The following is a 26,885-nucleotide window of genomic DNA, read 5'->3' as shown; positions in this document are numbered from 1 at the left end:
GATAGGATGTGCAATGGGGGAGGTCAAAGAATTTTCCAGGGATGGGGTTCAAATTAGAAAAGGGATGAGATTCTGATCGAAAAGGGGGAAGGACTGTTGATAGAGGCAGTATCCTTAGCTTAAAATAAAACAAAATTTGTGTCTTTTTGAAGGTTTGCAAAATGGTACTTACGTATTTTGCGAGAAACACACTCGAGAACTTGTATCGCGAACATGTGACATTACCCGTTTTTCACGGACAATTAACTTCGGCTGTGAATACTACAACAAAGAATTATGGAAGGGGGCCGCCCAAAGCACATTATATTAAATACGTAACCTAAACTAACCAAAATACCAACTAAATATTTGATTAAAATATAGCTACAAAGCCTACAATGTATTTTTCCACCGAGCCGAAGCTAATTGTCTGGTATAAACGCCGTGAAAAACGGGTAATCTCTCATGTTCGCGTACAAGTTCTCGAGTGTTTCTCTTATAATACATAAGTACCGCCAAAAACACCCCAAAGAGGCGGTAAAATTTGGATAGGAAGATTATGGCTGGATTTGTTTTTGTATATGAAAACCCTTAGGCGTGGGTTTTCAGACATCACGAGGAAAATTGTCAAAAATCCCATTTTGCCTGGGATCTCTTCTACGTAAACGCATCGAAGGGATTTTCATATAAACTTATTTATGGAATCACTCGAATTTAAGTATCGAGCACGTCATTAATAGTAGGGATAATATTTAAACAGCATAAATATTTATGTTCTTTCCACGTGGAAAGAGGTAAATGTTAAAAAAAACAAACAAAAAAAACCAGAAGAATCAATCATTTAACCATTATGTGCCAGTCCAAAAGCCTTGAGTTCAAACTCAAAACGAACAGAAATCAAAACGAACAATCATGTCAAGCATAAAATAACAGAAATTAATGCCAATAATCAAGTCAAACTTAAAATGGTACTAGTGTATTAAACAGACACTTTTATATACTGTATATGAAATGTCAAACGGGAGATGCTACAGATACCGGGACAGATACCCGGTACTAAAACAGTTATTAGAGTGGAATTGAGTGAAACGGGTGATCTTAAATCAATGTTAAAATTACAATTTGGGATTTGCCGAAGACAGAAAAAGAGGTAGTTGAATTTTTACAGGGTTGTTCATAAACCATTATAACCGGGTATCTGTCTCTGGTTATGTTAGGTTACGTATTTAATATATGGCACGCTTTACCCCCCCCCCCACTTCCCCTAGTGTTCAAATATATAGCCCACATTTGTTTATAAACTATTATATATTCATCTTATTTTGTTTGATTTCATTAGCATTAACCAAACTTGACTTCTTTAGCAGTATATAGAAGTGTCCGTATAATGCACCAGTACCCTTAAAATGAAAAAAAAATTACTAAACAAATCGTGGTAGGGCTACTGTCTCCTAAATTTCCAAAAGCCAGAGCGTTACTGGCGCTTTACTGAAAACTATTCATATTTCGAGCAGTCTATTTATTATTCACCTCATTAAATTAACAACAACTCAACGAAAATAGTATTTAAGGCCTAATCGAGGTTTAATACAAAAATTGGTGCGCCCCCTTCCCCCAATCCCTCTAACGGGCTACAGCGTTATTTGTTTTATTGAAAACGATGTGTGTTTCGAACAATGTGTTTGTTTTTATTTATCAAAAGATAGGCAGAAAAAGTTATTCACAATAATAATCAACATTCCTGGTGTTGCGTAAGTGTACTAACCATGCTAGGCTTCACTACTTCCAAGTAGAAATAAATACAGGCAACTGTCATAGCCTGACACAAGTAGCCTATAGCTTCAGAATGCTGCAAAACACGGAAATCACCGCTCGTAAACAAGATAAGTTTTCAGGGGGAAAATGAAATCTCAGAACTTGGGTCACTCCTAATAGTTAACACCTTATTTTGGTACAACTTAGAACTTGCGAGGTTTGGTCATAAAAACCCCCGCTGGGTCCCACTGTTGGAAACATGTAACGAGCTACTAGCCTACTTGATTCCAATCTTTGATAGATTGTATCCTGCCAGGCAATCCTGTCAGAGGAGGGGAGCACGTAGCGCTAGTATAACCAAGCGGAAATTATACCTATAATGTCGATACCCCTTAAGATTGTTTTCAATAAAGCGCAAATAACGCTACAACCTTCTAGAAGGTTTAGTGTTTGCTGAAATTTCTGTTCATTTTAAGTTTGACTGGATTATTCATTTCTGATTTTTTGTTGAAATTTCTGTTCATATCATATTTGACTGGATTAGTTATTTCTCATTTTTATTTTTCATTATTCATTATTCAAGTTATGTTCATTTTTCATTTTCATTATTTATTATTCAACTTATGTTCGTTTTAGGATTTGCTTATTCATCAGTAATTATTTATTTTAATTTTTGTTCGTTATAGTTTTCATTCATCCATTGATAGTAATTTCAGTTCGTTTTAAGTTTGAATCGTTATAAGACTACATTTCTGATCATCTTAGTTTTAATATGACTCTTTACTAATCTTTGATTTTATTTTTTTTCGAAAGCGTTTTAATTTATGGCAGAAACAAAAACAGTCAATAGGTCAACTACTTACATGGTCCAATAACCCTTTGGCTACAATTATCATCCGCAACAGTTTGATGGGAAATACAAATTATATTAGCAATTAATACTAACGGAAAGAATCGCGTAGACATATTATTACAAATTTAATAGTAGTAATATTGGTTGTAAACTCCTATTCACTCCTAATCGTAGACCTTTGAGATATGCTTTATTAAATAGGTAGCCGTGAAAAAAAATGTGTTTTAATAATAACAGTTATAAAATAAATAAGGCTGACAGACAAACAGTAAGCTGTGATTAGAGGTTATAAAAATTAATTTCACTTGAATAGTCCTTCTCGTAGTTTACACTGTTACTATCCAGGGAACGCTTGTTTTTTCTTAGCGGCTTTAACAGTGGCGGATCCAGGGGGGAGAGGGGGCGCCACCCTACAGTAGTCTAAAGTAGTGTAATTTACTTAAGTAACGCAAGATTGTGTTAATTAAACTTGCTCCTAATGCAAGTCTATCGGACCAACCTATTTTGCGCCCCCCCCCCCTAAAAATTCCTAGATCCGTCCCTGGGCTTCTATAAGATGTAGGATGCTAGTATGCCTCAAATCCTCAATGTGAGGGCTGCTTAAAAACACGGTGGGTAATCTTTCCATTCAGGCAGTTTTTATGTGCGAAATGTGTTAATTGCGAAAGGGTCGTGGGTATCCATTATAGGAGGAAAAATTCATGGATTTAATTGGACTTTACGACCGAAAGATGCAATTTTTAGCCCCGTTAGCTGGCTGCCGAGTGAACGATTTTAAGACCTAAAAATAGGCCGAATGGTAATGAATTGAATGCTTTGGACTATTTTTGACAACACACCCGTCAATATTCGTAAAAAAAAGCGCTAGTGACAGTTTTATGATATGCTAAAAATAGAGAGGATCTGGTTGAACCTCTTTTTAATATATGTAATTTTGCAGAAAAGGAATCGCAGCTCAAATGTATCAGGCTAGTGATAATTTCTTCTTTTTATATCTTGTGACATTCGTTACTACATAGATTCTAGCTTTCGACTGATATAAACCAAGGGGGTTGCTTACTAAGTGGTTTTGTATGGATTCCGAACAGTTTGCAACGAAACTATTAAGGCGTGACTTTTGGTGGATGTTCAGCCACTGGATTCTGTCTCAGACTCTGTCCAAGTTTCCTGCTCAGAATGGTTGAAGTCCAAGGTATTTTCAGAAATAGGAAATTCCCAATTATAATTGTCACCTAAATAGGTGTTTTCAGTTCTGAAAATGTTGCTCGATAGTTCCTCTTTTCAGCTTTCAACCATCCTGAGCGGGAAACTTGGAAATAGTCTGAGATAGAATCCAGCGTCTGAACGCCCACTTGCTTCATCGTGTTTACGGTCTGTCGCAAAAAGTCTTATTCCGTAAAATTCCTCTGTAAGTTTTTTTTGTCACCAAACGATGTGTAGCCTAATTACATTTTTCTCCCATTGCAAAAAGTGTCACGGTTTTTTAACTGTCATCGTAAAAAGTGGGATACTCGTCGAAAGACCTGACACCATTCGTGGTGGGGAGTTAAGGGCAAAGTTGCATTGAGCCATTGAAAAAGACCGCTAGAACTTAAAATTTTCCATCTAATGAGCTCTTCGCCAATCCAATTCGCCAATGAGCTGTACAATCAGCCGTAGTCAAAACATAATGTGGGACACGTATTACTGTTTACTAAGTCAAAACCAAAGGTGTATCCGGAATTTTTGTTCGGAGGAGGAAGTATTTTTTTCAGAGGGGGGTTTACAAAATAAATTTAACGCAAGAAAATTTGTTTATGCGTAGTTTTGTTACGTTTATGAGTTATATACAATTTTTTTTTTGGGGGGGGGGGTGAGGGAGGGAACCTGGTACCCCCTTGTATATGGCCTTGGTCAACATTATCACGTAGACTATTAGGGCCGTTCTTTTACTCATTATTAGGGCCATTCTTTTACTGTTTACTAAGTCAGACATAAATTTTGGGGGGGGGGGAGGGGTCCAAGCCTGGTACCCCCTTGTATATAGCCTTGGTCAACATTATCGCGTAGACTATTAGGGCCGTTCTTTTACTCATCTGTCATAATAACAAGTGGGATACTCATCGAATGACTTGATACCATTCGTGGAGGGGAGTTATGGCCAAAGTTGCATTGAACTATTGAAAAAGACCGCTAGAACTTAAAATTTTCCATCTAATGAGCTCTTCGCCAATCCAATTCGCCAATGAGCTCTACAATCAGCCATAGTGAAAAGCATAATATGTGGGACACGCATTACCGTTTACTAAGTCAGACACAAATTTCAAGGGGGGGGGGGACAAACCTGGTACCCCCTTGTATATATTATTGGTCAACATTATCGCGTAGACTATTAGGGCCGTTGTTTTACTCATATTTGTGCTAAGATCTTACATCTTCTGACAAAGGACGCTTAAAAGTGAAATCTTAGCACTAAGATCTTACATCTTATAACGTTCTTTTGCAAACTTTTTTTCATCATTCTGCTCTGATCAGCGGCCTAAGAACAATGATGAGTATATAATCAAAGTTCTCTTCATCATTGTTCTATATGGAAGACAGATGGCGTCCTTCACACTTTTTGGTATCATCATTGAGCTGTATGATCTTAGAAAAAAAGATGAGTTAAAAGAACGGAAATATTTGCAGAAAGATGTGAGATCTTAGATATAAGATCTTAGTGCAAAAGAACGGCCCTATTGAAACTTTTGTCTCATCTGATCAAATTCCCCCTCTCGAGGAGCCTTTTGGGTACTTATCTGAAAGCCAGTATTTTACCACTGGCTAACAAAATCCTCGTTTTCTCACCCTTTTTTGGTTTTATTTATCATTTATTATTTCCTTTCCTCTCTTAGCTTCATACGTCATGTATAGCCATTGTGGTCTTAGGAAGTATTTAAGCCAGTATACACCCGAGAACTTGGATCTACAGGTACGGGGTTGAAACAACTGAGACGCTTGGGAGATAGATAGGATATATGTACATTGGGCTGTATATTTGCAGATCAGGGGGGATGGGGGTTAAGCAGAGTGGGACTGCACGCAAAATGTAACCTATCCAAACCAAAATGCCAGCTAAATATTTATTAAAATAAAGCTACGATGTAATTTTCCACTGAGCCGAAGCTAATTGTTTCCGTATACGAAACAAACAGCAATAAACCAGTTATTATCTGATTTTCTAGATCCAAATTCTCGAGTGTGTAGGCCAACTGGCTATCAGATAAGTATCACCTTTTGTTCCATTCCAACTTAGTATAACCAAAGACAAGGTTTACAAGAATCCATGAAAAATTATTCCTGGGAAAATTCCATTGAAAGAGTGTTCTTACAAATTATTATTTTTAAAATTAATCATTTAAAAATTAATTATTTTAAAAATAAAAAAAAATTTAAAATAAAGTTTTTTTTTATGGAGGTTAAGAGCGAAGTTGAAACTTAATACGAACAAAAATTATTGATTCGCAGCTTATGCAACATATATCCGCAAAACTGGTTTAATTAGACAGAATCGCGCTGTTTGTGAATATATTTGTAGCTTCTTAAAAACTAGCGCTTTATTGAAAACATAAAACCGACTGAAATCAATAAATTTAGTATAGAATTCGAATTCTCAATAAACTCAAGCAAGGTAAGTTTTCAGCAAATTGTTAGTTGTCCAAATTCTACAAATATTGGGAAATATCACGATTCAGTTTACAGAAAATTTAATTATTTAAGAGATATTGTCCAGTATGAAATATGCAAAAAAAAACTGAATGACATAATTTTGCGTTAATATTATGGCAATTTCTCTGTCACAACGCGGCAAAGATTAGAAGATAAATAAAGTATGCTTTTGTTATTTTTACTTCAGGACTTCAACAATTTAGGAGACCTGATCTTTAAAATCATATTATTAAGGAGAATATAAGGTTAAAACAAGAAAAATTACTGAAATTCAGGAGGTTTGCAGTGATCTTCCCCTACCCCAAAATGACGGGCCTCTGTGTGAAGTTAAACTAGTGGTCAATCCACGCACACATTATCAGGGTGAGGAAATAAGACCCTAATTGCGACAACTTCGCTTAGTTACACATTTCAACGCTCCTACGATGTCCCAGGACCATGTTATCGCTGGAGAAAAAGCTAAGACCACACTGGCTAATCATGACAAAACAAAATATCGAAAAGATCGCGATGAAAGTTACCCTTTCATCGTTACTTCGAAAGGGTCCTTATTTTAGTTTCAGTGTTTATTTTGAGGTTTGGCTTTTGTACTGTCCTTGAGACTTTTATTTATATTTTTTTATTATTACATAACTATTATTTTTATATTATTGCATAACTTTTTCTTCTGTTCTCACTACTTGTTACTATCCTCGTTCCTCTCTTCTTTGCGATTTTTTTTTGTTTTGTAGAAGAAAAAAAATACAATATGGGTTTCGAGTTCTTTTTCAAAATTTCTAAAAATATGTTTTCGTAATTCACTTTTACTGTTAGGACAAGCATAAATAGTATTCGTAACGAGAGTATTTAATTTTCATAAAAGTACAAATAATCTAGAGCCTATCGGGGAACTTGAGGGGTGAGAGCGAAATACTTTTTTATGTTAAAGTTTTGCAACAAATATTTGCAACAAAAATTTTTGCAACAAACATAAAAATACTTGTCAGACGTTGCTGTTTAAACAAAGCTATATCTAGTCTAAGTTATCTATAAATTTATCATTAGCTATATTGATACCGGCAAGTAATTCCATGATGCTGAGTATGATGTATTTGCAGTATCGTGAATGCGATAAGAGCTGACTTAAAGGCTCTTAGAAACTAAAATTTAAATTCGGAGAGGCACTTTGACTTTTCCGCGTAACGATACCGCCCTAAAAGACTAAATCTTACATTAGTTTTGTCATTTGTTCCATTAAATCATCTCTTCTTAACCTGTTTTAATTGCAAATCCTACTTACTCCCCCCTCCCCAAAAAAGGCGAATCGAAACTATAATCAGTTACTTTGTGACCCACTATCATAAGCAGCGCAATAACACTGCCTAAGTAAAGAACGATGTTGGCACAATGTATTATTTTTTTTCCTTACACCAGGGCACTTTGTATCGAAGGAGTGTCATAGAAACTTCGAAAAGGGCTCATTCGATTGGAAATTGGAATGGATAGTGACCTTTTTAATAGTCGAAAGTGATTGGAAGGCAACTAACACCCCTTCCACGCCCACTATTTCCCCAAACACATCGAATAAAAATTTTGAGATAGCCATTTTGTTCAACGTATATGATTTCCAGATAGAAATTATATTTTTGAGGAGGACACTCCCCCCACAGCCCTCAAGGCAAGGGTTGTAATTTATGCCCTGGGGGCATAAAAGTTTTTTTTATAGAAAGCATTGTCGTAAAATCTCCAAAAAGGGCTCATTTGATTGGAAATTGAAATGGCTAGTGCCCTTTTGAATAGTCGAAAGTGATTGGAAGGCAACTAACATCCCTTCCACTCCCACCATTTCCCCAAACACGTCCAATCAAAATTTTGAGATAACAATGATGTTCAAAGCAGTTGAAAGTTCTAAAAATTATATCTCTGAGCAGTACACTCTCCCACCAGTCTTCAGAGCAAGGGTTATAAGTTATGCCCTGGGGGCATAAAAGGTTTTTATTGAAAGATTGTCGTAGAAACTTGAAAAAGGGCTCATTCAATTGGAAATTCAAAGGGCCAGTGCCCTTTTTAATAGTCGAAAGTAATTTGAGGGCAACTAACCCCCCTTTCACGCCCGCCTTTTCCCCAAACACATCCAATACAAAATTTTTAGATAGCCATTTTGTTCAACGTAGTTGAAAGTTCTGGAAATTAGGTCTTTAAGGGTGACAACTCCCCCCCCCCCACAGCCGTCAGGGAAAGGGTTGTAAGCTAAGCCCTTAAGGCAAATAAGGTTTTTATAGAAAGCGATGTTGTAGAAACTTCAAAAAGGCTCATTCGATTGGAAATCGAGAGGGTTAGTGTTCTTTTTTATAGTCGAAAGTTATTGAAGGGCAACTAACCCCCCCTCTCACGCCCACCATTTCCCCAGACACATCCAATCAAGATTTTGAGATATACATTTTGTTCAACATAGATAAAATTTCTGGAAATCAGGTCTTTGAGGATAATAACCCCCTCAGAGCCCTCAGGGCAAGGGTTGTAAGTTATGCCCTGGGGCATATAAGGTTTTTATAGAAAGTTTTGTCGTAGGGACTTCAAAAAGGGCTCATTTGACTGGATATTGAAAGGGCTAGTGCCTTTTTTAATAGTCGAAAGTGAATGGAGAGCAACTATTCCCCCTCTCACGCCCACCATTTCCCCAAACACATTCAATCAAAAGTTAGAGATATCCATTTTGTTCAACGTAGTTGAAAGTTCTTGAAATTATGTATTTGAGGATGGCAAAGCCCCCAAAGCCCCCAGGGCAAAGGATGTAAGTTATGTCCTGGGGGCATATAAGGTTTTTATAGAACGCGTGGTCGTAGAAACTTCAAAAAGGGCTCATTCGATTGGAAATTTAAATGGCTAGTTCCCTTTTCAATAGTAGAAAGTGATTCTAAGGCAACTGACACCCCTTCCACGCCAACCATTTCCCCAAACACGTCCAATCAAAATTTTGATATAGCCATTTTGTTCAACGTATTTGAAAGTTCTGGAAATTATATGCTTGGGCAGGACACTCCCCCACAGTCTTCAGGGGCAAGGGTTATAAGTTATGCCCTGGGGGCATATATGGTTCTTATGGAAGGAATGCTCGTATAAACTTCAGAGAGGGCTCATTTGATTGGAAATTAAAAGTTCTAGTTCACTTTTGAAGCGTCGAAAGACATTGGAGGGTAACCAGCGCCCCCCCCCCACACCCTTTTTTCCCAAACGCCTCCAATAAAAATTTTAATATAGCTATTTTGTTAAAAATTGTTCAAGGATCATATAAAAAAAATTCCGGGATCGACACAACCCACCAGGGCCCGGGGGCAGAAGTAGTAAGTTATGCCCTGGGGGCATATATGGGTCTTATAGAAGGGATGTTCGTATTAACTGCAAAGAGGGATCAATTTGATTGGAAATTGAAAGTTCTAGTTCAATTTTTACGAGTCAAAAGAGATTGAAGGGCACCTAGCCCCCCCCCTCTACGCCCTTTTTTCCTCAAACCCATCCGATAAGAACTTTGAGATAGCTTTTTTTTAATATTTCAAAAGCCATATAACGGAAACTCAGGGCTCAACACACCCCCCCCCCCCCGCCGGGCCCGAGGGCCGGTGTTGTAAGTTATGCCCTGGGGGGATATATGGTTCTTATTCAAGGCATCGTAAAAAATTCAGAGATGGCTCATTTGATTCTAAATTGAAAGTTCTAGTTCAGTTTTTTACAGTCAAAAGAGATTAGAGGGCACCTAGCCCCCCCCCCCTTCAGGCTCCTTTTTCTCCAAATACATCTAATAAAATTTTGAGGTAGCCATTAAGTTAAAAATTGCTCAAAAGTCAGTTAACAAGAACTCAGGTGTCGTCAAAAACCCACAGGCCCCGGGGGCAGGTATTATAGGTTATACCCTGGGGCCGATATGGTTCTTATGAAATGGATGCTCGTATAAACTTCAGTGAGAGCGCATTTAATTGGAAATTGAAAGTTCGAGCTCACTTTTAATAGACAAAAGAGATCCGAGGGCAGCTAGAAGCCCCCCACCGCCCCACGCGTCCAAACCCATCTGATGAAAATTTTGAGATAAACATTTTTGTTAAAAATAGTTCAAAGGTCTGATAAGAAAAACTTCGGTGTCAATGCAACCCCCAGGGCCCAGGGAAAGGTGCTCTAAGTTATGCCCTAAGGGCATGTATGGTTCTTATAAAAGGGATGCTCGTATAAACTTCATAGAGGGCTCATTTGATTGGAAATTGAAAGTTCTAGTTCACTTTTTAAGAGTCAAGAGAGTAAAGGGCAACTAGCCCCCCCGCCCCTTTTCCCCAAACCCATCCGCAAATTTTGAGATAGTCGGTTTTTTGGAAATTGTTCAAAATTTAGATAACAAGGACTCCCCCCAGGGCCCGGGGAATAGGCGTTGTAAGTATTGTCCTGGGGGCGTATATGGTTCTTATGGAAGGGATGCTCGTATAAACTTCAGATAGGGCTCATTTGATTGGAAATTAAAAGTTCTAGTTCAATTTTTAAGAGTCAAAATATATCCGTGGGCAACTAACCCCCCCCCCCCCCCACACTCTTTTTTCCCTAAGCCCATCCGATAAATTTTCTATAATAGGCATTTCAATAAAAATAGTTCAAAGGTCAGATAAGAAAAATTTCTGTGTCGACACAGCCCCCCCCCCCCGGGCCTGGAGGCAGGCCTTATGAGTAATGCTCTGGGGGCATATGTAGTTCTTATGGAAGGGATGCTCGTATAAACTTCGGAGAGGGCTCATTTGATCGGAAATTGAAAGTTCTTGTTCACTCTTTAAAAGTCAAAAAACTCCACGCCCTAAATGCATCAGATAAAAATTTCGATGTAGCCATTTTGTAAAAAAAAAAAGTTCAAAGGTCAGATAACGAAAACTCCGGGGTCGACACATGTTGTACAAACATTTATTATATGTACAAACAATCAATATTTGTAATATAATTCGTTTTATAACTAATGAATCATTAGTTATAATAATTATATATACTAATTAATCATAAGTTATACCCGGGGGGCGTATATAGCTGTTTTGGAAGGTATTCTCGTATAAACTTCAGAGAGGGCTCATTTGATTGGAAATTGGAAGTTCTAGTCCAGCTTTTAAGAGAAAAAGGGATCAAAGGGCAACTAGCCCCTCCCTCACGCCCTTTTCCCCCCCAAAACATCAGATAAAAATCTTGAGGTAGCCATTTTGTTAAAAAAAAATCAAGGGTCAGATAACAGAACAGAAGGGTCAGATAACTATAAAAGTCTAAAACCTACTGCATCATTGGCGCTTTACTGAAAACTATATGTGTCTTGAACAGTCTTGGAAAGTATAAACAAAATCAAATTGAATATTTGATATATAATGATATTAATTGTTGAAAGATCCATCAGTTCAAGATTTTATCTCACTGTAATTTTATTTTTATTTTCAATGCTGTAAGAACTGGAAAAGAAAATATTTTTAATATAATTTGTTTTCAGTTAAGCGACAACGACGCAGTAGGCTTTTAGTTTTTATTTACAGTGAGGACAGGAGGCAGTGTCCAAACACTTGTTTGTAGTGAAACTATATTCGTCTTGAACAACTTTAAAAAGAGCTAATAAATTAAACTAAATATTTGATTTAGGCCTATAATGATATTAATTGCTGAAAGCTCATCAGTTCAAAATGTGCCTATAATTTTAATGTTTATTTTCAATATTAAGTACAAAAGAAAATATTTGTCATAAAATAGGTTTTCAGCAAAGTTCCAATGACGCAGTAGGTTTTAGACTTTTACAGTGAGAGAAGGAGGTCATACCCAAAATCTCGTTTGTGGTGATTTTTGTTCGTTTCAAGCTTGATTTGCATATTCAATTTGTTTCACTCGTTGTAAGATTTATTTATTAATTTACATTAATATCTATTGTATGTTTGTTTGCATTGATTGTTTATTTAATTTTTGTTCGTTTAAAGTTTCATTCATGCAATAGGAAAATATTTTTTTTCGTTTTAAGCTTGATTTTCATATTCAATCTAAGCATTACTCGCTTTAAGATCTATTTATTCATTTATATTATTACTTGTTGTATGTTTTTGATATGATTGTTTATTAATTTAGTTTCTGTTCGTTTTGGGTTCATTTATTTTTTAATAGTAATTTCTGGTCGTTTTGAGTTTGAATTTTAAAAGGTATTTGCATCTACGGAGTCTAAGTTTGAAATGGCCTTTACTTTTCTTTGAAAAACTTATTTTTCGGCAAATCTTTTTAATTAATTTACTATAAATATTGATCCAAATAGTACTTACTGTTCCCGAATTAGCCTCAAATATAAATTTTTTTCATTAGACAATTTTTTAAAGACATATTTTTAAACTTTTGGTTACTACGGGCCGTGGTTCACCGTTCACTACGATGCAAAAATAAATACGACGATTGTCAGCAACAATGGAATTGAAACATACTTTTGAGCACAAAAACGGTACTGTTCTACTAACCGGGCTCCTTTATATAGTGCTAGTTTGGTTAATGAAATAAAATAAAATAGGATGAATATATAATAGTTTAGAAACGAATTTGGGCTATATATTTGCACATTAGGGGGGGGGGGGCAAACCATACCATTTATTAAATACGTAACCAAACCAAACCTAGGTACCTTTTTCTCCCCGAAACCCCAAAAAACAAAGATTTAAATACAGTTCATGCCTTTGTTTATATCCCAGAAGGCATTGTAAACCTGTTTCCATCAGGCGTCTCGATCTATTTCGTGACTGTTATGCTTTGCCGTATTTAAAAGAGCCCGGTTAATAGAACATTGCCCAAAAACATATGTACGGGTCTGACAAAATCCATGTGTAGTACATTTCTGTGATCGACTATTCTTTTTCTTCGGCTTATAAATATTTGTGGTTGAAAAGGCTATTTTTCAAAAAAAAAAAAGTAGTAGAAAATAAGATTTCAAAGTTGAAGAACTTCTATTCACCATAAGCACCACTCCATTTTAGCTTTGAAATGGAGTGTTACTGCTTACTTTAATAACAGGATAAGCCCAGAAATAACGTGCATCTAATGTTGTTGTTTTTTTTTAGTTAAAAGCCTCAATACAGTCAATACTATCCTCTAATCAGAGGCAACGCTGTAGCGTTACCTATAGTAAAGGCCATACGGCTCGAATGTTTTATCATTATTATTATAATTTTTTTTTCCCCAGAGGCACTTCATACGAAAGCGGTCTTCATAGAAACTTCAAAGGGGATCTATTTGATTGAAAATCGAGATTGCTAGAGTTCTTTTTAATAGGCGAAAATGATTGGAGGGCAATTAGCCCCCCAACGCCCATCGGTACCCCACACCCAACCCCTCAAAATTTTCAAATTGCGATATTGTTCAGCGTAGTAGATTTCCAGATAGATAATATATTCTTGAGGAGGATACCCCCCCAAAACCCTCAAGGAAAGGGTTTTAAGTTATGCCCTGGGGGCATATAAGGTTTTTATAGAAGGCGCTGTCGTAGAAACTTCAAAACAGGCTCATTCAATTGAAAATTAAAGAGCTAGTGCCCTTTTTAATAGTCGAAAGTGATTGGAGTGTAACTAGTCCCCCTCCCCCCACGCCCATCATTTCCCCAAACACATCCAATCAAAATTTTGAGATACGCATTTTGTTCAGCGTAGTCGATTTCCAGATAGAAAATATATTTTTGAGGAGGATACCCCCCCCACAACCCTCAGGGCAAGGGGTTTAAGTTATGCCCTGGGGGCATATAAGGTTTTTTATAGAAGGCGTTGTCGAAGAAACTTCAAAAGAGTCTCATTCAATTGGAAATTAAAGAGCTAGTGCCCTTTTTAATAGTCGAAAGTGATTGGAGTGCAACTAGCCCTTCTCCCCCCCCCCCCATGCCCATCATTTCCCCAAACACCTCGAATCAAAATTTTCAGATAGTCATTTTGTTCAGCGTAGTTGATTTCCAGATATAAAATATATTTTTGAGGAGGACACTCCCCCAGAACCCTCAGGGCAAGGGTTTTAAGATATGCCCTGGGGGCATATAAGGTTTTTATAGAAGGCGTTGTCGTAGAAACTTTAAAACAGGCTCATTTGATTGGAAATTAAAGGGCTATTGGCCTTTTTAATAGTCCAAAATGACTGGAGGACAACTAGCCCCCCCCCACGCCCATCATTACCCCCAGCACATCTAATCAAAATTTTGAGATTGCCATTTTGTCCAGCGTAGTTGATTCCTCGATAGAAATTATGTTTTTGTGGAGGATACTCCCCCACAACCCTCAGGGCAAGGGTTTTAAGTTATGCCCAGGGGACATATAAGGTTTATATAGAAGGCGTTGTCGTAGAATCTTCAAAACATGCTCATTCGACTGGAAATTAAAGGGCTAGTGCCCTTAGTCGAAGGTGATTGGAGTGTAACTAGCCCCCGTCCCCCCCCCCCCACGCCCATCATTTCCCCAAACACATCCAAACAAAATTTTCAGATAGCCATTTTGCCTCAAGGCAAAGGTTTTAAGTTATGCTCTGGGAGCATTTAAGGTTTTTATAAAAGGCGTTGTCGTAGAAACTTCAAAACAGGCTCATTCGATTGGAAATTAAAGGGCTAGTGCCCTTTTTAATAGTCAAAAGTGATTGGAGGGCAGCTAGCCTCCCACCTAGACCCCTCATTTCCCCAAACACACCCAATCAAAGTTTTGAGATAACCATTTCGTTCAGTGTAGCTGATTTCCAGATAGAAAATATGTTTTTGAGGTGGACACTCCCCCAGAACCTTCAGGGAAAGGGTTTTAAGATATGTCCTGGGGGGCATATAAGGTTTTTATAAAAGGCGTTGTCGTAGAAACTTCAAAACAAGCTCATTCGATTGGAAATTCAAAGGGATAGTGCCCTTTTTAATAGTCAAAAGTGATTGGAGGGCAGCTAGCCCAAACCCCCACCCTACGCCCATCATTTCCCCAAACACATCCAATCAAACTTTTGAGATAGTCATTTTGTTCAGCGTAGCTGATTTCCAGATAGAAAATATGTTTTTGAGGAGGAAACCCCCCCACAACCCTCGGCAAGAGTTTTAAGTTATGCCCTTAGGCCATATAAGGTTTTTATATAAGGCGTTGTCGTAGAAACTTCAAACAGGCACATTCAATCGGAAATTCAAAGGGTTAGTGTCTTTTTTAGTAGTCGAAAGTGATTGGAGGGCACCTAGCCCTCCCCCACGCCCATCACTCCCCCAAACACATCCAATCAAAATTTTGAGATAGCCATTTTGTTCGGCGTAGTTGATTTCCAGATAGAAAATATATTTTTGATGAGGACACTCTTCCAAACCCCTCAGGGTAAAAGTTTTAGGTAACGCCCTGGGGACATATAAGGTTTTTATCGAAGGCGGTGTCGTAGAAACATCAAAAAAGGCTCATTCGATTGGAAAATCCGAAGGCTACTGCCCTCTGTAATAGTCGAAAGTGATTTGAGGGCAACTAATCCCCCTTTCACGCCCACCTTTTCTTTAAACACATCCAATCAAAATTTTAAGATAGCCATTTTATTAAACGTAGTTTTAAGTTCTGGAAATTAGGTCTTTGAGGATTACAACTCCCCCAAGGCCCTTAGGGCAAGGGTTGTAATTTAAGGATTCTCCGAATCCTTCATATTATTTCTTATGGAAGGATGATCGCATAAAGTTTAGAGAGGGCTCGTTTGATTGGAAATTGAAAGTTCTTGTTCACCTTTTAAGAGTCAAAAGAGATTGAAGGGCAACTAGCCCCTCTCCCTCCTCCACGCCCTCAATAAAAATATTGAGATGGACATTTTGTTAAAATAGTTCAAAGTTCTGATAACAAAAACTCCGGTGTCAACACAACCCACCAGGGCCCAGGGGTAGGCGATTTAAGTTATGCCCTGGGGCATAACATATCAAGGGGGGTTTATATCTTATGGGAAAGGGTTTTTGTATGGGAAGAACACATAGGAAATCTATTATAATCATCCAATTATAAGGTTAAAATACATACTCTGTGATAGATGCAAAATTGCTTTGGCACACAAATTCCTATTAAGGTCAATTCCAAACAGCTGTGATACCTTTGTGTCAGCAAGTGAAATGGTCTAAACACCCTTATTGGAGCTATTTTTTCAATCCATTCATTGTTGTCAATCGCTGTCCACAAGTTATGCAAGCTGTCTATTGTTCATATATAAGGTTTTTATCAAAGAGGTAATCGTATAGACTTTGAAAAAAGCCTCATTTGATATAAATTGAAAGTTCTAGATCTATTTTTTAAAGTCAAGAATGATCCGACAGTATGCCCCCCCCTCCCATGCCAAAAAAAACTTGAAAATTTTTGAAATAAAAAACGAACAAAAATTAATAAAAAAAAACTTTGCGAAAAATAAGTTTTTAAAATAAAATTATATGATATTTCAGAATTAACCCAATGATAATCAGATACCTGTTAAAATTACAAATAAAACTGAAACGAGATTAATGCTGAATAATATATGAAACTCGAAATGAATAGAAAAGCAATAAACAATCATAGCAAAAAACATACGACAAGTGCCAACATTAACGAATAGATAAAAATTAAAGCAAGTAATAATTCGATTGAATATTAAAATCTAGCTTAAAACGAAAACAAATATTTTGATATTAAAGTATAAAAAAAACTTAAAACGAACAGAAATTAAATAAACAATCAATGCGAACAAAACATACAATATATATTAATGTAAATGAATAAATAAATCTTAAAACGAGTGAAACTTAAATTGAATATGCAAATCAAGTTTGAATCGAATAAAAATAACAAACAAGAGTATGGGTATCGTCTCACACCAGAAGTCTAAAATCTACTGCGTCATTGGTGCTTTACTATAAACCAAATTCGTGACAAATGTTATTTTTTGTGCCTAGTATTAAAAATAAATATTAAAATCAAAACAAAATATTGAACTGGTGAAATTTCAGATAGTAGTATCATTATGTCTCAAATATTTAGATTAACTTTTTATTTATTTTAAAGATTGGTCAATACAAATATAGTTTCATTACAAGAAAAATTTGGATACTGTCCCCTTCTTTAACTGTAAAAAACTAAAGCCTTCTGCGTCATTGGTTATTCACTGAAAACTAATTGCTTGTATATTACAAATTTATTATTTTCCGGTTCTTACAGCATTGAAAATGAAAATAGAAATTACAGTGAAAAAAAAAACTTTAACTGATTGATCTTTCAACAATTAATATCATTATATATCTAATATTCAATTTGATTTTGTTTATACTTTCCGAGACTGTTCAAGACTCATAAAGTTTTGCCATTTTTTTTAACTGTGCCATTTTTTTAACTAATCGTGTTAGTTTGTTATGAAATCATTCTAGGGCTTCTAGGCATTTCTATTTGAGCGAAAAACTGCACCTCAAACTTTGTGGAACATGTATTTTCTTGCATGAAACACCAAAATATAATAAAATGTCAAGTTTCGGAGTGTTCCACCACTCGCAAGTAAGTTCCATTGGTATTTTTGATTCCGTATGGTCAATTTAGGGGGTGGAGGGTAGGATAATTCTCGTAGCAGCCCCATTCCGTCGTGGTATGGTTCACATTTTCAACACCTGGCGTCCGGACTATCATATAATCCACTTAGCATACAACTACCCCAAATCAGTATCAATAAATAAATGAAACCCAAAACGAACAAAAATTAAAATAAATATTAGAGTCAAACTCAAATCGAGCATAAATTAATGTGAGTAGGGTTCAAAACCCCTATGCTTTCTAAAAGCCAGAACATAATTTGTACTTTACTGAAAAAAAATTCAAATGAGTTTACTGAAAAAAATGTGCATTATCAATTTAATATACATATGCTGATATTTATTCCCTAAAATCTTAATTAATTTTTGATTTCTTAAAGTAACTAAAGTGAAAATATTTCAAATAATTGTTTTCAGTAAAGCGCCAATGATGCAGTAGGTTTTAGGCTTCTGCAGTGAGACGATACCAAACTCTTGTTTGTAGTTATTTTTATTCGATTCAAACTTGATTTGCATATTCAATTTAAGTTTCACTCGTTTTAAGATTTATTTATTCATTTAAATTAATATATATTGTATGTTTTGTTAGAATTGATTTTTATTTAATTTCTGTTAGTTTTAAGTTTAATTTATACTTTAATAGCAAAATATTTGTTTTCGTTTTAAGCTAGATTTTCATATTCAATCTAAGCATTACTCGCTTTAAGATCTATTTATTCATTTATATTATTACTTGTTGTATGTTTTTTGCTATGAGTGTTTATTTAATTTCTGTTTGTTTTGGGTGTCATTTATTCTTTAATAGTCATTTCTGGTCGTTTTGAGTTTGAATTTTAACAGGTATTTGTATCTCCTGAGCTCAAGTTTAAAATGGCCTTTACTTTTCTTTGAAAAACTTATTTTTCGGAAAGTTTTTTTTAATTAATAATAATAAGCGGGTGAGGTGCTATCGTCCAGATCTTCACGTGTCATAAAATTAGTCCCTGAAAAAATCAATTGATACCGGTCCCCAAAAAAACCTGGACTGTGGACACTTGCGTTGATCAACATTATATTTAATATTTAGGTTCCCTCTCTCAAGATGAATTTCTTTGAGCTTTTCGATCCCACATAATCTTTTTTTAGCTGCATTCTCTCTTCCCGAAGCAAATGTTATTGTTGCGACATCTCTCCCTTCGTTCACTACTGATATGTAACACTCCAAGCTTACACTAGAGTCTAAAGAGCTATCAAAATCAAAAACAAATAAATGCAATCGCGACGGAAGAGCTACGATCTTAAGGAGGATTAAGATGAACGTTTCCAGGCGTTATGCGTGGTGTTTCGGCACAGCAGAAATAATAATGTTATATAAGAGCTTCAGCAACATTAAGCGTTCATAAGGCGTTTGAGATTAAATTAAATAAAAAAAGCAAGTTTTTTTTAACTGAAAGTAAGGAGCAACGCTAAAACTTAAAACGAACAGAAATTATTCCGTATATCAAAGGGGCAGTCCCCTCCTCAACGCCTCGCTCTTTACGCTAAAGTTTTTTATTGTTTTAAAAAATAGAGTTGTGAGAAAGAGTATAAATTTAGCGTAAAGAGCGAGGCATTGAGGAGGGGACAGCCCTTTCATATACGGAATGATTTATGTTCGTTTTAAGTTTTAGTGTTCCTCCTTGCTTTCAGTTAAAAAAAACTTGTTTTTTTTTATTTAATTTTTGAATGTTTTGGAATTAATGGAGGTTTTGATTTTGGCTCACCTTACATAAATAATTAAAAAACAATTTGCATATTAATTTTACTTTTATTTGGTTAAATGGCTTTCTCGAAAGTTGTTTAATTTTATTCACGAACGTTTTTGTTAGTAATAAATATACGTAACTTACGAATAAACTTATGCAACGAACTTCTATATCCATATATTTTTAATGCGTATATTAGGGGGTTCGCTCCCTAGTCAATACCTCGCTCTTTACGCTAAAGTTCGAATTTTGTTCCAAATCTTTAAAAATGACCCCTTAATCACAAAGGCGGTTAATCAGAATAAATAGCTCTTATGAAAGTACTAAAAAATCTTTGGCTTAAGGAGCGTGGTATTGACTAGGGGGCAAACCCAATCATCTACTTAATAATTTCTGTTCGTTTTAAGCTTTGATGTTGCTCCTTACTTTCAGTTGAAAAACTTGTTTAATTTTTTGTTTAATTTCTGATCTTTTTTTCAAATAATGCTGGGAAATCCGACGCCTCCTTCATAGCAATGTCCATTCCCCCATGAAAACTTCCTCCGTGGAAAGATCCTCCCATATAATCCCCGACCCCCTCCCACTACCACAAAAAAGTCCCCCTTGAAAACGTCTGTATACTTCCCAATAACCAATACTATATGTAAACTCAAAATTTTGATCGGGTGACTTTGGGAAAAAAATGAGCGTGGGAGGGGGCCTAGTTGCCCTCCAATTTTTTGGTCACTTAAAAAGGGCACTAGAACTTTTAATTTTCATTCGAATGAGCCCTCTAACGATATTCTAGGACCACTGGGTGGATACGATCACCCCTGGGAACACAAAAAAAACAACAACAAATGAACACGCATCCGTGATCTTTCTTCTGGCAAAAAATACAAAATTCCATATTTTCTCAGATAGGATCTTGAAACCTATACATTAGAGTTCTTTGATAGGCTGAATCTGATGGTGTGATCTTCATTAAGGTTCCATAGCTTTTAGGGGGTCTTTCCCCCTTTTTTCAAAAATCAGCCAAATTTTCTCAGGCGCGTAACTTTTGATGGGTAGAACTAAACTTGATGAGACATGTATAATTGATATAACCATTAAAATTTAATTATTTTGAAGTATCTATTGTTATCAAAATCCCGTTTTTTAGAGTCTAGGTCACTGTTGAGTCGGATTGTTCTTTACTTACAATTCGCTAACATGAACTGTTTGATCAACCACCGGCAAAGGATTGATTGCGTTACGTTGATCAACCGTCACCAATCTGATTCTCTTAAAACATTTCTTAAAATTGTTTAATTGTTGAAAGCTCTATATAATAGGAAATGATATATATGAATCCAAAATCAGTCGCAAGTTCCATGTGGCCACGGTACGACCCTGTATCTAACAAGTAAAATCTGAAAAGTACCTCCGGGTAGCTTTTAAGCATGCTGATTACAAAAACTTGATGTTTCGGTTTTGTAACTTAAACCTTTTGCATGAATTTATTACGCTTAAAAAGAGGGGAAAAGATCTTACAAAAGTGATCATAGGCAAGTTCCATGCTGCAGCAACAAGTGCTTCAGAAGTGCATGTATCCTCTGGTCCAATGAATCCGATCGCTCCATTATCTCGCATTTCTGTCATCCTTTTGATGGCCAGCGAGGCGAGAGATTCCTAAATGAAATAAAAATAGTTAGAAGCAGTAGAAAACGTGTAGATTTATTAGGGTTGTCGATTTATGGATGAGCTTTTCATAGCTTTTTATCAACTAGTTACATGTACTCAAGAACACCATTTCGGGGGAGGGATATTCAACACCATCTTACAGTCCAAAAAGTTATAAAGAACACATACGAAAGATGGCCTTCAAAATAGAACACAACTAACAATCTGTTAGGATTGAGGTCCTCTCACTTGGAATAATCGTTGTTCTTTGTTGTTTCCAAGGAAAACTTGAGACAGGATTTCTTGATCTTGACTTAAAATTTAGTTTTAAAGTGTGCTTGAACATAATTTGATACTTGTTAATTATACGGAACACACTCAAGAATTTTGCTCTGTAAGACCTGTTAAAAACCGTTTTGCCTCTCTGCAATCAGTTATGATTCGCTTATTTTGAGTGAGAAAAAATACGATGTAGGTATATTTTAGATACGTATTTAATATATAGAGGTGGTTAGGGGTTAGGTTAAATACACAACACAATGCGTTCTGCGCGGCCTGCTCTTCAAAATTCCCTGTCGTAGTTTTCATAATTTTGTTTTCTAAAGTACTATATTTTCATTACATTTTGGTATATTTCATTAGGATTAACCTAACTTCGCTTTTTTTTCAGATCTAACGGAGCGAAATTCTTGAGTGTGTTCCGTATAGTTTACAAGTACACATAATTTCATAGATTTCATTCCAGATGATTCTTTAACTTACAAATAACAACGGACGGGAATGTTGGTACTCACAAGCGGGGGGGGGGAGTATTTTGCAAAAAAGTCTCCCTCTTAGAGTTTTAAATATGAGAATAACTCGTATAAGTATTGTACGATAATAGTGACGGTACATACCCGGCCTTACCTCCCAGCAATACAAAAATTGACGACTATATTATTAAGCTAACCGAATCCAGAAAAAAATAACCAGCCTGACACTAGATTCTGACTAATATTAAGTAACGCCATTGAAGAATTGTTGCCCTGCGAATAAACCCAAAGAGACCTCACCCCCAAAGAAAAATATAAAAAATCCAGGCGTATAAATGCATTTCTTTCTTGCTTTCTTAACCTTCACCACCAGGAAAATCAATTGATGCTTGAATCCTAGAACGTATTACCCCAAATTTGTTTCCAACACTTGAAATGCCAAATAGTTACTCATAGAAATATCAGAAACAAAGGGATCTCAAAACTTGCAGTAAATTTACTAATTCCAATCTATGGCTAAAAAGAAACCTTAAAGAAATTAGTGACAATTCCCTATAAAGGGTTTGTACTAACCAGCTGAGCCTCCATTTTAATGCTACTCTATGTGCTCGCCCTTAAGAAAATTATGAACGATTCAAAGCAAAATGGGGAACTTAATTCAAATTTGAAACAAATGTTGCATCCTATTCGTTTTGTTTCTTTATTGTTTTTTTTTTTAGAAAAGAGTGTAAGAAATGTCCTTCTAATTTTAGAATTAATATCAAGTTGCTATGAATCCGGCTTAAGCCAATGCCTTTTCAGGGTATGTTGAACCCAATAAACTTATCTTTGTAATCCTGTCCCTGTATACAATTTCCTTATTTTGCAATATAAACGCTTTTCTTGGAAGGGTTGAATTTAGCTACGTTTGTTTGACAAATAAGGGAAAGATATCTTTTGATGTAGGGGGAGACTGACGAGAGAAGTCAGTTGGGGTTTTGGCTTTGCGCAAGCTTTTCGTATGCATGTAGAATGTAAGTCTAATGTGTTCCTTGCTCTTTCTTAATTTTATTATGTTAAAATCCTAGTAAATGGGTATATATCCCATTCTTTAATATTTTTATTAGATTCTTTTAAGCAGGAACATATTAGTCTTAATATATTAGTTATAATGCTTGCTTTTCTTTAATAATAATAAATTTCAATTCTAGCAATTATATGAACAAGAATTGATCTTTGATTGTGAATAATAATTATTGAATTTTGATTTATAATGAAATAACTATTAACTAAAAAGTTATCTTCTTTAATAATAAAATCTTAGCTTTTCTTATACCTGTGTTGCCTTGTATATTTTATCACAATGATCATTATTTTGTCAAGATATCTCTCTCACATTGTTCATTTCGTCTATTGAGGCTTATTTAAGGGTTCTTGGTTCTCTTGGATTATTTTAGGTATGGTGTCATTACCATGACAAGACCCCTCCCCTTTACACAATGGTGGCAGCGAAAACGCGATGCGATTCTATTGCATTAAAAGCGTCTCTTTTTAACGCTACGCTTAATTTTGAGAGAGCAGAATCTTGATAATAAATCCTTTTTCTAGATTTTTAATACTTAAATTACCATAATTAATTGAATCCCTTTAATTTTTCTTCGTCTTCACTGCTTGCCTGTACGTTTATGCTTTTTTTATATTTATAAAAATAAGACTAACCGCAATAATAAAACAGTCAAATAATATTTGGATATTGCTCAATTTGGTACCCTCATAAAGAAACTGTTGGTTTGTGGAGTATGAGAATAAATAGAGGGCTTTTGCTGAGTTCCAGTTCACTCAAACAGGATTAGTTGGTTGCTTAAGTTTGGCAAGCTATAATCAATTTCTCCTTAAGTAATGTCCCTACCTCGGGAAAGTGATAAACCAGAAGCTTCAGCCCTTGGGCAAGCTTCTAATGTTAATACAGGAGCTACGCCAGCTCCAGTATTCCAACATATAGCTTATAGTATTATCCATTGTCCATTATAAAAAAATTTCATTAAACCACAACAAATGTCTGGTTGGGTTAAATATCTTCAGAGAGTTTGTAGATTATTGGGATTAGAAGATATCAGTTATGATTGAGAGGTACGCTTCCTTAATGTCTGATGAAACGTATAGCTTGTATTTAAAAAAATATGTGACCGCTACACATTGTTCTTGGCTAAAAGGAATCCCTATGCTCTGCTTTTATTAATAAAATGTAACTGACTGCAAACATTTAGCATATTATGCAAGTTAGACATGAAAATAATGAGCCGGTAGTAGAATTTTTTTATGCGTATTAATGCAGAATTTGAGAGCTACTCTTCTTTAGTTAAAAATGTTCCGGGGAGTGCATGCCTCCTTTCAGGTATTGATTTATTTAAATAATAGGTCTTTGAATAAAAATTAACTGAGAATATCAAAAGATTGATTCGCAAAAAAAAAAAGAATTGCGCAGATAATACACAAGTGTTTCAAAGGGATAGATTCTTAAATAAGACAGTTATCTTTTCGGGGATTTTTGGTAGTTGACAATTGCCTTTCGCTGTAATCCTAGAGTTCAAAAATATGGAAGGACTAGACAGTCCCTTTCACTTTCGTGAAAGGAAGTTAGAATTTGGAACCAAGGCTAAGGATTAAGCAGGTTTAATGATGGATTAGCATATAGAGGTGTATTAGTGATTTCTGATACACCAGTTGACCCTAGATCATTTAAAAGTGTAGATTGTAAGCTAGTTACTAGGTTACAGAAATTATCTCAATCATTGATGGTGATAATTTAATTATTATTCCCTAAACCAGAATATGAAGAATTTCATTTTAAGTTTAACGTTTTACCATGAAAAACAGAAAGTTTTTCAAGAGCCTATTTCAATCACTCTTAGACAGTAAAAATTGCTTTTCTAAACAGGCGTATGACCAATGTATAAACTATTTAACGGTTTTATGCCTTGATGTACGATTTGAAATAGAATTTAAATTAACTAAGTAGTTTAGAATCCCTCATTAAATGGCTCTAGTACTAAAAGAACATTTATAAACTATGCTGAAATTCGATATAGTTGAGGAAAGGACATCTTCCTTTCTTTCACCTCTTCTCCTTGTAAGGAAACATTATGTCAATAAAAATGAGGCTCTTAATAAAAATAATGTTCTATTTCTCGTTGATTTAAATACAATTAATAATAAAATGGAAGACACAGCCTTCCTAATTCCTTGAACTTCTTACATTTTACAAAATTTGTCAAAAGGAATATTCTAGAGAGACTTTGACATGCGCAGTGTTTTTTTTTCAAATTTCCATTGATGAAAGGTACCAAAAAAATTCTTTTTGTTTTAATAACCTTTAAATGGCAGCAGCCATTTCTACACAAGAAAACCACAGGGAAGTGAATTTGGGCCGAAGGCTTTCGCTAGCTTCATGGATAAATTATTTCCAGACAGTTAACATTCCTTCATTTTCAATTTTTTTTTATGATATATTTACTAAATAAAACTTAACCTAATGAGTGTTTCTTTTATGTCAATATATTTTTCAGGTGTTTAAAAACTCATAACAACTAGTTATTAGCTTCTAAATCACAATTTTTGAAGAACCTGTTCTAGCATTGAGATATATCATGTCGCCTGACAAAATTAGACCTCAAGTATCCAAATTGGTTGCTATAGAAGAACAGAAGGTCCTGAAAATATTCCTATTTTTAAATTATTTGTTGACTCCTCTGAAAATGGAGCTGGGGCTGTTCTTAACAGGAAAGGGATGACGGAAGGATGGGAGTCGTTTTTTTTTCTTTTTAGTAGAGTTTTCTCTGAACCATTTTCCAAGCAGTCTTCTATCGTTAGGGAGCCATATGGCTTATATAAAACTCTGAAGAGCTCTCAGATTCAGTATTATTTAGAGAAGATTGTGAAATATTTATGCGGATGCTAAAAATTTAAATATTTATGTAAAGATCAGGATATCTCTAGAAAGATGTACCCGATATCATTACTAATTGTGGATAATCCTTTCTATACGCATGAAACATATTCCTGAGATTAAGATGTTACTTAATATTTTATCGAGGTCAAGTCGAGAGATAATAGACAGCAGTCAGACCTTATATCTGGTTCTTAACGAACTAGAAATTTTAGCAGCGGGCATTTTTTTTTATTAGTAATCCTAATGTAGATTACATAGTTCTGCAAGCTGAGGAATTAAACCACGGACAATTACGGGATCCCGAGACGAGACTTAATATTGATTTATTGAAAGAGCCGAATGTGTTAAAAGACAACCGTGCTCAAAAGAGAAGCTCTATATATGATAAGCCCGCCAGGTTATAAGTGGATACTGACCCCACATTCCTGGTGTGACCCAGGGAACCAGAAGGATTGGCCAATCCGCGGTGTGCATAGTGTCTACCGCATTTTTATTTTTGATGATATAGATATTGAGAAAATAATATGGTATAGGATAAAGTCTCTTGGGGGTTTATTCATGTTACTTAAAGTTAATTTTAATTAATGGCATTCTGTATAGAATAAAGTATGCTCCGAATAACCATTCTAGGCTAAACCAAAAAGCGCTTTCTTAACCATCTTTTTGGATAAGTTTTGCCTACAGTGATGATTCCAGGCAACTTAAAATTATTTCATGATTATTTATTGTTCAGTAGCCAAACCGGCTACGAGAGAACGTTGTGAAAACTCGACAGTTTGTTTTTTAAAATAAGGCCTTCGTTATTATGGAATTTTTTTTTAAATTTTTAATTATGTACCATGTAAATAATAAACAGAAAAAGAAAAAAAAATATTTGTATATGTATACATTTATTTAAACCTCTGAGAAAAAAAAGGTAAATGAATAAATTGCATTTTTGTTTGGGGACTTGATGGATCAGTTAATTTAGTTAATTATGATATTGCAGCAAAAGTATTCCAATATTATTAGGGAACCACAAATTCATAGGACGAGAAGTTTGATT

The 26,885-nt window shown here is 35.4% G+C and overlaps 1 protein-coding gene across 1 annotated transcript in view; it reads right to left on the bottom strand.

The window, feature by feature from the left end:
- LOC148942185 (guanylate cyclase 32E-like) overlaps nucleotides 1-26,885 on the bottom strand; it is a 320,081-nt gene that overhangs the window by 238,525 nt on the left and 54,671 nt on the right. Inside the window, exon 2 of the mRNA XM_089103388.1 lies at nucleotides 21,032-21,169. Within this exon, the coding sequence (XP_088959514.1) occupies nucleotides 21,032-21,169 (138 nt within the window). The remainder of the gene's footprint in view (nucleotides 1-21,031; nucleotides 21,170-26,885) is intronic.

This window comes from Artemia sp. Qi Xiang Cuo, chromosome 17 (assembly GCF_049724085.1).
Source record: "Artemia sp. Qi Xiang Cuo chromosome 17, ASM4972408v1, whole genome shotgun sequence".
Lineage (NCBI taxonomy): Eukaryota > Metazoa > Arthropoda > Branchiopoda > Anostraca > Artemiidae > Artemia > Artemia sp. Qi Xiang Cuo.
Note: the sequence above shows the minus strand (reverse complement) of the source record. Positions and strands in the feature narration are given on the sequence as shown.